The sequence below is a fragment of the Anolis carolinensis genome, chromosome 2, assembly GCF_035594765.1.
Source record: "Anolis carolinensis isolate JA03-04 chromosome 2, rAnoCar3.1.pri, whole genome shotgun sequence".
Taxonomy (NCBI): Eukaryota; Metazoa; Chordata; class Lepidosauria; order Squamata; family Dactyloidae; genus Anolis; species Anolis carolinensis.
In genome coordinates, this window is record NC_085842.1 from 165334694 (window position 1) to 165350165 (window position 15472).

Genomic DNA, 15472 nt, shown 5'->3' on the forward strand with positions numbered 1-15472 from the left:
ACCAAGGCAGAATAGAGGGGGAGCATGACTTCCCTGGATCTAGACGCTATTCCCCTATTGATGCAGGCCAGAATCCCGTTGGCTTTTTTAGCTGCTGCATCACATTGTTGACTCATGTTTAACTTGTTGTCCATGAGGACTCCAAGGTCTTTTTCGCACACACTGCTGTCAAGCCAGGCGTCCCCCATTCTGTATCTTTGATTTCCATTTTTTCTGCCGAAGTGAAGTATCTTGCATTTGTCCCTGTTGAACTTCATTTTGTTAGTTTTGGCCCATCTCTCTAGTCTGTCAAGATCGTTTTGAATTCTGCTCCTGTCTTCTGGAGTGTTAGCTATCCCTCCCAGTTTTGTGTCGTCTGCAAACTTGATGATCGTGCCTTCTAACCCTTCGTCTAAGTCGTTAATAAAGATGTTGAACAGAACTGGGCCCAGGACGGAACCCTACGGCACTCCACTTGTCACTTCTTTCCATGATGAAGACGACGCATTGGTGAGCACCCTTTGGGTTCGTTCGCTTAGCCAATTACAGATCCACCTAACCGTAGTTTTGTCTAGCCCACATTTTACTAGTTTATTTGCCAGAAGGTCGTGGGGGACTTTGTCGAAGGCCTTACTGAAATCCAGGTAGGCTACATCCACAGCATTCCCTGTATCGACCCAACTCGTAACTCTATCGAAAAAAGAGATCAGATTAGTCTGGCATAACTAAATAGTTGTTGATCATTTTAAGTTTCTACAGACAATTACATAGCTTCGTTGCTACCCTTCAATCTGCCTGTGTTGGCTGAGGAATTGATATGTGGGGCAGGGGTGATTAGTCCGAAGAAGGAACTTTTCCAAACTCTGGTTTGGTTTAGCTGAGTCTACATAATTGTTAGAGGATATAATGACCATTTTTGTCATATCCAACAGAGCCTATGGGAATTTCTTGTAGCAGATTGTTTTGGTTACCGGCTCATGTTGCGGATGGTTTTCATAGGTGAAATGGGCTCAAGATCTCCCATGACTTGTACCCTGACGATCAGTGGTGAAGATTGCTAGGAGCAGTGGCCCAACAACACTAGGAGGTGCTTAGACATTTGATTTGGGGTTTTTTTCATGAGCAAAGCAGGGACATGTTTACTGTGTTACTACATAGCCATAGCCTTTTGAATTTTAGTGAAAAGGTCACTACGATCCTGTGGCTAACCATGCCAAACTTTGAAGATACAAATCAGTTGTATAACCATGCAAATTGGGGGTGATGGGAGTTGTAGTCCAACAATCTGTAGGGTCACAGGCTGGGAGAATTTGTGCTAAACAACCAGAACTATCCTCCATTTGGACTATGTTTAGGGAACATATGTACCTTCTAGTGTTGTTGACTGCCACTCCTAGCAAACTTCACAATTGATTGTCAGAAATGAACTGATGAGAATGCATCACAATATGATGACATTTATATTGGCTTCACAGTATTATACAATGAGGTTACTTTCTTTTTTTGCCAATCTTAACATTAGCTTTTGCCATTGTAAAAGGTTAATAGTTCATAAGTCAAAAGTTTAGTTTGGAACCAGAGGTCAGGAGGTTTAGCCAAGAAAAAAGAACTGATCAAAGGTCAAAATGACAAAATGAAACTGGATTTATAGATTGTGGGAGTGAGAATTATCCTCCGAATAAATTAAAAATATTTTAATATTTTAAAATGAAAAACAATGAAAGCCATAGACAGATAAACAAAAGATCAAAGAAGGTTTCATGATTCCCAGAGTCCTGAATGTGGGCAGGTGGGTGGGAAACAGCTGTTGAAGCTGAAGATCTGATTAAGAAGATTGGCTCAAGGATAGTAAGATATTGCTTAGATAAGGAACTCGGATAAAGTAAGGACACTGGCTAGTTCACATAATTAGCTGCATTTATTCCTCCTGGCTGTTTTGCTGTCCTAGTAGCAAATAAACCTGTCTTTGTATACCTCCGAAGAATAGCCTACATAGTGTGACTTTAAAAAGTCTTCAAGTAATGTTATGGGGTTGTTGTCAACGTTGGACACATTGTCTCTCCATGCAGTATGAGTGCCGTTATATAGGTTGGAGAATAGTTTTATTTTTCCTTACAGAGAAGATTCTGATCCAAGCCATTTTTATTCTTATTTATTTCTTATTTTACTTTATTTGTAATCTACTTTCTTTCAAGCATTGTGCAGATTTCCCTCTAGAGTCTTGACTTCTCTGTATGTGTTCCTGTTTTTCTCCTTTCTTACAGGTTACTTTTTTGTAGTGTCAGTTGTTCTGGTTGTAGCCTTTCCCATTTCATCAGCTCATCTCTGGTTTTAGTTATTTTTACTATAACTTTTGATAGCCCTTTTTTGACAAACTTCTTAGAGAATCTATTCATTAGGAGGAACCTGAGTACCAGTAATAGCAATGTGCTGGTTAAAGAAATCTGCCATTTAATATCTCAAGATAGTACTGTAGACTGTAACTTTTCACGTATTTTGGACTTCTGCTCCAGAAGCCCTAGGCAGCTTGAAAAGTCATCAGGAATTCTAGCACCTAAAGTCCAAAATATCCAAGGACAATTTTTGGGAACTACTATATGAAATTTTTAGTTTACCACCTAGTTTCATTGAATGATAAATTGTTATTTTCTCCTGCTGCAAACATACAAACCAAACTTTTCATATAAGCCCTGAAAAATGAACAATGCCTGGTTAGTTTGTTATTTAATCTTTTAAAAAGTTACATTATGCCACCATGCCATGTTAACATAATAAAATAATGCAATAAATGTTAATAACATAATAAAACATTTGAACAAAAACCCAGCCAAAACAAAACAAAAACCCAGCCAAAATAGTATGCTGCGAGGCAGGTATTAAAAGCAAGTGTCAGCCAAAGGTATAGACAGTGCGCTCATGTACATTCAAAGTGGTACTCCCAAAGAGTGCCACACATCCCTGTGCTTTTTGCCTTCCCCTTGAGAATAATTCCAGCGAAGCAGATCTGCTTCCTCCAGAGTTTTGCTTTTCTGTGGCGGATAGGCATGTTAACTGTGGTGAATGGTGGGCAGTACCAGTTGAGTCAGGATTTTAAGCCTGCAAAGATCAGCTGTGAAACAATTGGACAATTGGACAAGATCCTCCAGTGCAAATCTGTATCGTAAAGTGTGGATTGGTCATGCCATGATATTCCCCATCATTATGGTATGTACAGCTCTGAGAACGCTAATAGGAAGAAAATTAACTCATTTGAGATGTGATGCCAAAGTTCTAGAAATACTTTGGTCTGCAAAAAAGAAAAATGAGTCCTAAAACAAATCAAACATGCTTTCTCCCTTGAAGCCAATGTGACTAAATTGTGGCTGTCATACTTTAGCCACATTATAAGAAGACATGGCTCTCTAGAAAAGACAATAATGCTTGCTAAGGTTGAAGGCAGTAGAAAAGGAGGAAGACTGTATTACAGATGGATAGACTAAATCAAAAAAGTTATGACCTTGAGTCTCTAAGACCTAAACAGTGCTGTTGAGAATAGGGTGCCCATGTGATCACCATGGGTCAACGCCAACTTGAACGCAGCTAACAACAACAATGGGAGAGTTGCTGACATCCACCTTCCTGCTCACCCTGTCATGTAAGAGTTCTTTGAGAGGAGTTTTGAAAGGGAGATATGTCCTCAACAGTTTTTGGCCCATATGATGTCTCCTGTATATGAGAATGTATAATGGCACATTTTTTGAGGAAATGTGGCAAAGAAGCATTGATTTCCTGTCTTGCCTGCCACTTTATTCTTATTCAATTACATTTTTGCTCTTCTAATCAATCTGTGTGTAGTGACACTTTAAATCAGGCCTGGAGAACATGCCACCTGGGGGCTGGATGCTGCCCTCATAGGACTTTGGTGTGGCCTGAAGAGGCTCTGAGTCTAAGTCTTAGAGAGGAAGGTCATGTGCAGCATTACAGCAGAGTAATATTTGGAACCCATCATTCTCCTGTCCAAGTGCTCTACCTCTACACATTTCCTTTCTCTATGCAGCAAAGTTACCAAAGTAATCTGTGGCAAAGGGGGTGCCACCCGCCAGGACACTGGAAGGGCTGGTATCAGTTGGAAGCACAGCCTGGGGCGTTTGTTGGACTCAGGTTAGCGTAGTGGGGAGCAAGGATGAAATTTTAAGGGATATTGGACCTTTTTTTCAAGGGGAAGGGGGCTAGAATCTTGGTCTCCAGATTATGGTAAAAAAGAAATGCCTTAGTTCTCGACTCCAACTTTATTTTTCTGTGCACCTGTCATCTCCTTCTTATCTGGCAACAAAAATGCCAGCTCCACATCATTCATTTCCCTTTTTAATGAGGGAGAAACTTAGCTTAACCATGAAGTTGTTGTGGGATCTTTGGGGTGAAGCAAAGTTCCTTTGCCCAGTCAAATTAATTTGGCACCAGATCCCCCAGGATCTTTCCTTGTCCTTGCCTTTCACAAATGATAATACATTAAGCAACTCATAAGTCTTTGGTTTTTCATGACACTCAAAAGGAGTTGCCTGTCTAATCGTAATACAGGCCTTCTTTACTCTTCCTCAAGAATGGCATCTTTATAGCTACACATTTTTTGTTTTGTTGTTGCTCCTGCTGAGTGTGATTAAACTCCTTTCTTTCGCATGCTATGATGATCAGATGTGAAGGATTAATCAAAATATATCATTTACTGCATGTGTTCTGTGTGGGTCGTGGTTTATGAATATGCCTCTGTATCTGCCTATCAGTAGTCATGGAAGAATAACAAGAACCAGCTGTCATCTGTTAAAACGTAATTGATCAGAAATGTTTATAGCTTCTCAAAACTAGTTCACAATGCTGTCACTTTACTGTTGCAGAATTAGAGGAACATTGTATAAAGTTCTAAGGATGGACTTATAAATTAAGTTGCAGTGAAATGTGTGGAATCATTGGATTGGAAACTGGCCGACATAAGGCAATATTGTATAGAGAGGACTAGGCTTGAGTTAGATAGATGAGGTAGTGTTATTATCAGGCCTCATACTCTTTTCCATTGGTTCAGGCAAAAATTAAGACAACAAAACTTTACCTGCTTTTCTAACCTTAACCCTCTAGCAACACATGAAAAGCCAATTGTATATTCTACATTCCTTAGTCCTTCAGTGGGAGGGGGATGTCTTTGTTATACCAGCCTTTATTCCCATTTCAGAAAACCCCCATGATAGGTTCACTTTAGGGTCACCATAAGTTGGAAATGACTAGAAAGTACACAACAGCCACAAAAAAGTCTTGGAATACCTCTGCTAGTCCTCTCCTTCACTCTGGAATGCTATATTTTTCAAAAGTGTTGCCATTGGAGCGTTTTTTTGGGGGGGGGGAGTTGATCCAGTAGTTAAAGAAGATGAGAATTTATCTACCATGTTGTGAACAATTAATCATTTAATTAATTTTCTTACAAAAATGCTGTTTGCCCTAAGCCTTGAGTGTAGCCAAGCTATAAATTAAAATAAAACAATCATGTCACCCAGAAGCAATTTACTAACTTGTTCTCTTCTTCTGAAGCAGAGCCAACAAATCTCTTGGAACTGAGTGATAGTTCAAGATATAATGTATCTTCACTTCAAAGGAGATAACGATAAAATCATTTCCACTAACAGAACTTGGTAAAAATTACTTGTTTGAACTATAACTACCAGAATTTCCTCATCCTGGAGGCTAGGAGTTATAGTGAAAAAGTAATATCCCCTCCCCAGCCCTGTTTAGTGGCAACTTAAAAAAAAAACATCAAAGTAATGGCTTGTCAACTGTTAACAAAGCAGCTCACTAACATAATAAATTTTCTTAATGGTGACCCTAAGATTTTCTGTGGGTCGAGTGTGTGTGACTCACCCAAGATTGTCCAGTGAGTTTCCATGGCTGAGCACAGAACTGAACCCTGGTCTCCAGGGTTATCGCCCAATGATCAAACTACTGCACCATGCTGGCACAGCAATTCCTTTCCTTTTGGTTTTGTTTTGGATTTTGACAAACAACTGTGCTAGCACTTAGGGGAAAAGGAGGGTCTTTATTCTATGAGCGAGTGATCAAACCTTTCCTCAAGTAGATCTTTCTGTTTTTAAATTGGCACCGTGTTCTTTTGATCCAACAAAAACCATGTGCTTCGTGGGCTTGGATTGGATGGTAATTTAATGAATTCTTGTTAGATGGTAACAGCTGCACTCTATGGTGATGTGCTCAGAGATACACTAGGGTACTTCCTCCCATTAGGTGTGTGTCAGGCAGTGCTAATCATGTGTGTCTGATATGGGCTTCATAAGTGAGCATCTGCCTAATTAACATAGCCTTTCAGCATGAGCTGATGTCATGGGATCTAATAGCATCATAAAAATGCCATCCATTTGGATCACATTTTACAGTTTTGAAGTATTTGACATGTATTATCTCAGTGAATTTTTACAACATCCATGTAATACAATTTTATTCCCATATTGTAGGTGAAAAAACAGAGGGACAAATAATTGTCTGCCTAAAGCAGTCTTGCAAATTGTGAGTTCAGATAAGATTTAACTGGGGAATTTCCTGGCTCATAGGCTGTACTGTTGCATAGTGCTCTAATTCCCACTTGTACTGAACTGGACCAGGCCTAAGAAAAGTCACTTGTTGGGCCCTGTAGTAACTGGAGGACTCTGGAAGATATGCCCCCCAAAAAGTATTCTAAGATCTGTCCTGGGTAGGAAAGGACCTCAACAAAGCCCTATTGTCCTATCAGACCTTCGGGATGGTTCAGATAAACACATTTCCACAAAAATACCTGTGCTTTTTTGGGCAGAAAGCATGTTTTGAACCAGAAAATACATTCTCTGAACAAACCCAGTATTTTTGCTCAGAAGCCAACATAATTTTAAAATACACTTATTCCTATGCAGAAAATGTGCTCTATATTTAGAATGTATTTTCTGCCTCAAAACATGTTTTCTGCACATAAAAAGTATATCAATTTTGCATATTATGTAAAAAGTATTTACAGGTTGCAGAAGCACACTGATTTCCACATAGGGCACAAGTTTATTATGAGGCAGAAAACATTGTTTTAGTATTTTGTGCATGTCTATTTGTATTAAATACATTGCCTCCATTTTATTGTAAGCTGCCTTCAGTCATAATTTCTAGAAGATAGGTCAGGCATAAAACCAATAAACTGCTGTCACCTGCAACTATGTTATGTCCATGTTGACTGGCGCCCGCCCACCTGGGACTCCTGGCTTGCTCTGCCTGCCACCATCCTGAAGCAGCTCTCTCATCTCTCTTTCCTTCTCACGCAATCTCCACACCAGATACCAGGAAAATCACCATGGAAGACTTTTATAAGGAGCTGAACTGGAAACCTAAACTCTTTCCCTTTTTCCTCTCCTGCCTCTTTCCAACCTTTCCTCTGTGAGCTTTTTGTGCACTTATTTACCTTTTAGAGCTTTTATTTCCACTTTCCATTTAACATAGTAAAGCTCTGTAAGGTGTGCATCCTGTCTTACAGATTTCCACTATGAAAGAGTGGCAGTTTCCATGGGAGAAATGTGAATAAAGAATACAGAGGATTTTTGTAATAGTGAGTCTTTTTAAAATAAAACATTTTTGATAGGGCATGGCATTTTTGTAGCAATCATAATTAGACGTGGCCAGGTCAAATTTCTTTAAGTGACGGAAGATGAAGTACAAACATCCCTCCCCATCTCCAGGTCTAACTTTTTGACAATTTCATTATTTGTGAATTTGATTAAAATGTTGACTTAGGAAGCTCTAGGTCTCTGTGAACATCTTCTGCTGGAAGTGGACAACAGAGTCACACTAGATGACCTAGTGATTCCTAGAGAAACTATTTTTCTTGAAATCTGTAGATCTTCTCACACAACTCTATTGTTAACTTTCAGCAGAAGATATCCACAGTCACAGTGGGTGACCTAGAGATTTTTTGAGGGGTGTTCGCTCAGATAAAATAATAATTTTTTAATTCAAGGTTTTTTCTACTTTCACAGGGGTCCAGTGCCACAAATCACAGTTAATATGGAGAGCCGACTGTAACGATTAGTATGCTTCTCTGTTTTTAAGAGACATGATTGATTTTCCATAGGTTTGCCATCATTTGTGTCTATTAATATAAATAGTAGCAATGTAAAGAAAACTGTTAATTCAGTATAATTGAAAATTTGTAGGTGACAGATTTGGAGTGATTCCTCCCCCCCCCCCCCCCTCCATTCATATGAATTGCTTTGAGCCACCAAGAGTCTGTGGATAACTTGCTTGTGTGTTTCTAACTTTACATTATTACCCTGGCTCCTGCTCTTTTAGGGGCCATGGTGGCTCAGCGAGTTAAACCGCTGAGCTTTAGAACTTGCTGACTGGAAGGTCGGTGGTTCAAATCCACGGGATGGGATGAGCTCCCGTTGCTAGCCCCAGCTTCTGGCAACCTAGCAATTCGAAAACATGCAAATATGAGTAGATCAGTAGGTACCGCTTTGGCGGGAAGGTAACGGCACTCCATGCAGTCATGCCGGCCACATTACCTTGGAGGCTTGTCGGCTTAGAAATGGAGATGAGCACCACCCCTCAGAGTCAGACTTGATTAATATCAAAGGGAAAGCTTTATCTTTTTATCTCAAGGATTTTTGGATTCTTAACCATTTTTCTACACATCTCCACCTAGTCAAAATAAATGCACAGCTATTTGTGCACATATTTAGCATTTTTAAAATTTCACAAGATGGAAAATGTGCATGTTGAAAACAGAAAGATGGCAACCATTAATGAGGAATAAACTACAATCACAATAATCAACCATCATTCATCGTCATATTAGCTACTTTAAAAACAGGGTTTTTAAAGTAAGAACTTGTTCATGTGATCTATACATTCTGCCACTGAAGGGCTTTTACTCATTTGTCCTTGTTCCTCCCCTGCATAGTAGCTTATTAGGTTGTATTTTTTACACAATGCAAAAGTAACAAGCAATATATTTTCGCAAAAGCATTTTCTTAAAAAAAAATCTGTTATCTATTTAAATAATAGAAAATGTCCTTTAAAAAAAACCCAATAAGTCATTTCTAATTCCTCAAAAAGTGATAGAAAAGGTGGGCCGGGCTGTGGCACAAGCTGGTTAGTAGCTAGCTGCAATAAATCACTATGACCAAGAGGTCATGAGTTTGAGGCCAGCACATGTTGGAATGAGCACCCGACCATTAAAATAAAAAATAGCCCTGCTCGTTGTTGACCTAAGCAACCCAAAAGATAGTTGCATCTATCAAGTAGGACATTTAGATACCACTATGTAGGGAGACTAATTTACGACACCATAAAAATCGTCCAGCAGTGTTTGGAATGAGGAAGTCGGCATCACAGTGGATGGTGAAGCAGCTGCTCCCCCTGTGGCCAAAATCGAGCATACCCTCAGGAAGCTGGAAGCTGGAGAAGGTTAAATTGCCTCTGTGTCTGTCTCTGTCTCTATGTTCATATAACATTGAATGTTTGCCCTGTATTTGTACATTGTGATCCGCCCTGAGTTCCCTTCGGGGTGAGAAGGGTGGAATATAAATACTGTAAATAAAGAAATAATAGAAAAGAGTCCTCTTCCCCCTGCCCTCAAAAAAAGTAATGAAAAAAAGTACTTTAAAAAGATAATATTACTAGGGGGGTTTTTTTAGGAGCAACTACCACAACTCCCTCAAAGCAACTTGCCATACTTTTAGCAGCCTTATTTGTTTCCAACCTTTGTTTCAAAATTGTATTCAACTCACAAGAATGTAGGAATATAGATAACATATAATTTATTTACGATGCACACATCCAACTGAAACTTGCAAATTCCATGTGAGTTGCTCCCATCATTACTCAACAGCAAGCTGATGTTGTGAATAACAAAGTATTCCTAGGAAATTGTTTGTGGGTCTTAAATATGGGTATATTTTTCAAGAAAGCAAACAAACCCAAGGTCTTCTTTCAATGCTTGGCAGAGGGGAGCAGAAGCATAGTCAGATAAATGTGGCCTTGTGAATTATTTCTCATATATATGCATGAAAACTGCCGTTTGTGAGTGTAAAGGATGTTTCTGGCACAATGCCACATGCAATTTAGTTTTATGGAAGGAGGTGCTATAGCAAAAGGGCCTCTTTTCCTTTTCCTCTTGAAGAGTGCTTAAAGATTAACATTTTACTTGAGAAGCTGTAGAAAGAGGGGGAAGAGAAGAGAATCTTTACTCCAAAAACAAGGGTGTATTTCCATTAGCATGAAAATTAGCATTTCCATTGTATGTCATGGTTTTGTTGTTGTTGGGATTTTTCTTTCTTTCTGCCATAAAAGGAGAGTGATAGGAGGGGGAAATTGCTCAGACTGGCCAGCTCCTTGTATGCAAACAAAAACAGCTGCGGGCAGAGATAAAGCACAAACCTGTTTAAGTAAACTTTTGCTACTGTTGGGTGAGGGGGACACACTGGATCCTATTTACTGGCAGAGGCATTGTTGACTGGGCTCTTCGTTGGGGGTTGCAATTTGCCTTTGGCAGCCCAGGTCACCTTTTTCACACACTGTTTTGCAAAGCCCACAAAGTCTTAGCAGCAGGACACCAGGATCCCCTGGAGAGATAGAGCCTATGCTTCCAGGTCAAGTGTCCCTCCCTATTCTCTTCTGTAGTAAACAAAGGGTTAGCTTGTTACATAGGAGGGCTGCTTGGATGCTGGTGCTGCTTGGACCCACAAAGGAAGGGAGGCAGAGGCAGCTGGTGTCGCTGAGGCCTCTGTGCGAAGAGCCACCTGCTCGGCTGCCTCCAGATTTGACCCAGGTGAGAAGCAGATGTGAAGTAGGAGAGAACACAATGGTGTGGCTGTCGGGGAACATGCTCTCGGATTATCATAATCCTCTGAAAGACCCATTGACACCCCAGAGTAGTAACATGAGAATATTCTCCGGGCCGGGGCAGCTCCAATTCCCTTTCTCACTAACAGGAGGAGACAAGGAGGCTGTGCTTTAATTGGACTGAGAATTTAGTGTTTTCATGCACACTCAATAATTGTTAGTTGTTTTTTCTAAACACTCGTACAAAATTTGAATACTATGCTAGACCTCTGGTAATTTTTTTCTTCTTACTTGACAAAAAGCCTCTTTTAATTAAAAAACTCGTTGGGCTTGGATATTGTAAAGACCTGCCACTTCATGGGTTTTAAGACCTCTGGACCTCACATTTACTCAGCACGCAGAGCAAAGACATAAAAGACTTTTATATTGTTTTATATGGTTCAGTAGTTTTGTCCCTGTGCTTGAATGGGGGATATCTGCAAAGGGCTTCAGGATCCTTGGATTGAGGACATTTTCTTAATGGATGATTTTCTGTGCACAAATGATTGAAAAATGCATTATATTGGGGGGTTTGCTTGCAAAAGTGCTAACATGTAGATTACTACATTAGGAAATGCATGAGAACATGCAAACAGGTATTAACATGTACATCTACACACATACACTGAACAAAAAAAGTTGACATCATTATTGACGGATGTGGATGCCAAGATAAACTACTTTGGGAACCTTGACACCATGAACTTTGTTGACATCCAACATAAAGTTTTAGTTCTGAAAGGGCTATCTCCATTTCAGAAGCCTTACTTGCCTTCTGTAATTCGAAAATGTGATTATCCACATATATTCACAGAATGTTACAAAAATGGAAATACTATCACTCTACAATCCCCATTTGGTAAATAGGATGACTGTTTTTAAAAGCTGGTCTTTCCTAAAAATTGCAGAGGAAATACCCCCCCCCCCCAAAAAAAAAACACAACATTAGTGGCCTTGAGCATTTAAAAGAAATGCTTTCACCTTGAAAATGGAGAGATGTTGTATGTTCAAACAGATTCAGATTGAGATATGGAAGAATTATTTTGCTAAAGAGCAAGGTTTTGCTACAAAATCTCACCCTCAGACATGAAGAAAGAAGACTGAGTTGTTTATTCAGTTCAGCTGAAATGGATGACACCTGCGATCGTTCGTCAAGGAGCCATAACACGCAATACAGAACAACAACTTTTATAATACAGAAAATGGGAGACACGACTTGAATTTCGCGCCGTTCGTTTCCCCGCCTCCCTGCGCGCTGATTGGTCCCTGAAGCAACGGTGTGAACCCCCAATCAGGGAGCTCCTGGCGCCTCGGTGTTTCCACCAATCAGGGACGAGGAGGCGGGCTAAGCCGAGAACAATGGTTTTGCTAGGGATTATGATCGAGTCATTGAGATAATATGCAAGAAGGAAGTACCGAGAGCCTTGCCAAGCCCTCAAGGTAGTTCCTATACTGCTTCTTAGGGCGCAAATATACATATTTGTCTGGCAGGCTTTGCCAGATTCCGGTAAGCCAAGGCTGATCAGATGGGCTGTATTAGTTTCTGAATGAGTCCAGTTCATTTTGACAGCCAGGGCAATCATAGGCTTTGACCTATGACCAGAGAACCAGATAGTCATCTTTCCATTAAATGGGCCAGCTCTGACGTTTAATGGGGGGAAGACCATATCATAGAATCATAGAATAGTAGAGTTGGAAGAGACCTCATGGGCCATCTAGTCCAACCCCCGCTAAGAAACAGGAAATCGCATTCAAAGCACCCCCGACAGATGGCCATCCAGCCTTTGCTTAAAAGCCTCCAAAGAAGGAGTCTCCACCACAGTCCGGGGAAGAGAGTTCCACTGCCGAACAGCCCTCACAGTGAGGAAGTTCTTCCTGATGTTCAGGTGGAATCTCCTTTCCTGTAGTTTGAAGCCATTGTTCCGTGTCCTAGACTGCAGGGCAGCAGAAAATATCTATTGTCCGTGCAAGATGAGTGTCTGATAGTCTCCTGATGTGGGGGATAATCCCCTCCGGACAGTGTTGCAACTATCTGTTCATTTGATTCCTAGGTCAGATTTCGATCATTCTTTAATGTAAAATATATTTCATGGTGATAAAGGGAAAAGAGGACATGCAGGGTACATGGGTCACATGTAGGAACATATTTCATCTTATTTCATCCATCCCAAAGCCCAAGTTTTAATGTAGGGAATTCATAAAGTAATAAAAGTCCAGAGAAGGGGGTTGAATTTGTGGCGATCCGGAAGAAACGGCCCCACTAGGTCAAAGGTCAGCGGGAGGGGGCACTCCGAAGATGAGGGCAGTTCATGAATGGCAGGCAAGGAGCCCTGGGTAGCTCCCTCCGCACCCAGCACGTAGTCTGAACCTTTGTGAGTCCGTTCTTGCAGAGAAAATTGTGCCGCAGCGCGGGGAAACTCCGTTTTGACAGTTTTACAGGTTTTGACAATCAGCTGATTTGCTTCTAAAAACTTCATTAATTTAAGAACGGGTGGTCTCCTCATGACGGGGTAGCCTTTTGAGTTAGGGGTATGGAAGATGGTCATGCTTGGGGTCAGAATGGGAAAGTTATGACCGGAAATAGAGGCTGGGGGGGGGGGGGGGTAGCCTGCGGTTCCATGGTTTGTCCAGTGAGGGAGAAAAGGAGGAGAAGGCAGAGCGGCTGAGATCGCAAGGGAATTCAGGCTTCAGTGCAAGGAAAGATACAAAATAGCCATAAGGAGAGAGGTTAGAGCAAGGAGATTCTTTATTAGGGGTTTTGTTACATAGTTAAAAGTTTGAAAGGCACAGGGAAGGAGCAGAAAATACATCTTAAGTTGCTGCTGGGGCATGCAGTCATGGCCGGATTGATCTCAGCATGGCTCCTTCCGATCGGCGGAACTCCCTGCTGCAGGTCAGATTAAGCTGAATGCAGATGGCCACCCGGCTTCGACCACATTAGCTTCCCATACCCTTAGGTGTCCACAATACATGTCAACACCACCTTGCTATTATTAATGCAGCAAAAGAGTAAATCACATGATTTTGGTTTGAAGAGAGATGTTTACATGTCACTCTTAAGCATCTTCAGAACTGGGCCAATTTAGGACTTTACCCCCATCGATATTATGTCATATTTGTTGTTAGCCATCATGATGATGTCCTAAAGTGGAGACCCTAAAAATACTGGGGTCTGGGCATGACCGCAAGTTACCTTGATCAGCAGAGCCGGCCCAAGATAATTTTCAAGTGTAAGCGAATAGAAATTTTGGTGCCCCCCCCCCCCACACACACCAAACCACATGAACGGGCCAGCAGAGCATAATAAGTATAAGTTCCGGATTGCTATTGTTGCAGGGCAGTCGGTGGCTCCCAGAAAGAGCACCACACTCAGAACCAGGAGGCTGCGAGTTCGAATCCCACTCAGGGACAAAAATGTCAAAATCAGCTGGAAAAAGGCATGGAGGGTACGGGGTGCACGGAGAGCTGCCAAGGCACATGTTTTGCCCGAGAGCGCCCCCCGTCGACATGCGCCCAACTCGGAGGCGTAATTGGCGTGCCATGTTGGACCGGCCCTGTTGATCAGTTCAAAAACCCACAATTGACCCCATAGCCAATTCCTCATTCCTCTCCCAATGACTCATAAGTACTGACAAGAGTGCAACTCCAGCCATTGGCAAAATAGGCTGTGAAAACATCACCTTCCCATTCTTTTATACAATGTCTATAAAATGTCCATGCCGGTAAACAAGATTTATATCACATTTGGGAAATTCCCCTGACATCTTGCCTTGGCCAGTGAAGCAATAAATCAACTTCTGATCCTGCCCTTGGTCTCTGTGTGTTTTCATTGGAGCAGATTTGGAGCCGGCACACCTGGAAAGCTTCCGAAATTTTTATCCCTCCTTTCTACCAATAAAGGGACTCAATGATGAGTCCCTTTATTGGTAGAAAGGAGGGATAAAAATAAGGAGGGGGATATGTATTTTATTTATTTATTTATTTTACATGCATGTCTTTATTGCAAGTTTGGACATGATGTTTGACAGTAGGCTTATCTTTTTTAATGGCACTTATAACATATGAGTGTGCAGGAGGTGTGCATGAGTGTGCAGTGCAATTGATTTTACTTTGTGTAAAAAGTTTTCTTCTTGCCATTTCTTCCAGTGTTGAAAACTGTCCTTGCTCAAGGGCTGGTATGCCCATTTAAAAAAAAATCCCTAGTTTTATCTGCAGCCCCTCTTTCTTATCTGGCATTATTCTCAGACTGTCCTTTGCTCACATTGCCATAGCACTTAATCCAAGAATTGTATTGATCATGCTTGCTGCAGGTCATTTCCAAGCTTCTGTTCTTTCACAGGAGCCCCTCTAGTGCAATATTGTACTCACTGGTTCTTCTATTTAGTTACCTCCCCACTCACTTTTGACTCATTGCTTATGTCTCCTGCAGAAGATGAGAGTGGCAAAGGAGATATAGCTGATTCCTCTGGTGATTTTGCCATTTGCCACTAGGAACCACCCACCATTGTTTCTAGGGTTGAACTATCAAAACACCTGCTGGGATCTACAAGGGAACTACTCAACAACAGGCATGCCTAAAATCAGGGAAAGCAAGTTCATGGATAAAAGTTGATCTGAACCC

General features: G+C 41.1%; 1 protein-coding gene across 11 annotated transcripts in view; it reads left to right on the forward strand.

The window, feature by feature from the left end:
- rhbdl3 (rhomboid like 3) overlaps nucleotides 1-15472 on the forward strand; it is a 143410-nt gene that overhangs the window by 75642 nt on the left and 52296 nt on the right. The window contains exon 1 of one of the 11 annotated variants that reach the window (XM_062971016.1): nucleotides 288-489. The exons of the other annotated variants lie outside the window; for them this stretch is intronic. Within the exon in view, the coding sequence (XP_062827086.1) occupies nucleotides 367-489 (123 nt within the window). The 5' untranslated portion in view covers nucleotides 288-366. Of the gene's footprint in view, nucleotides 1-287; nucleotides 490-15472 lie in introns of those variants that run through there. 11 annotated transcript variants of the gene reach the window in all.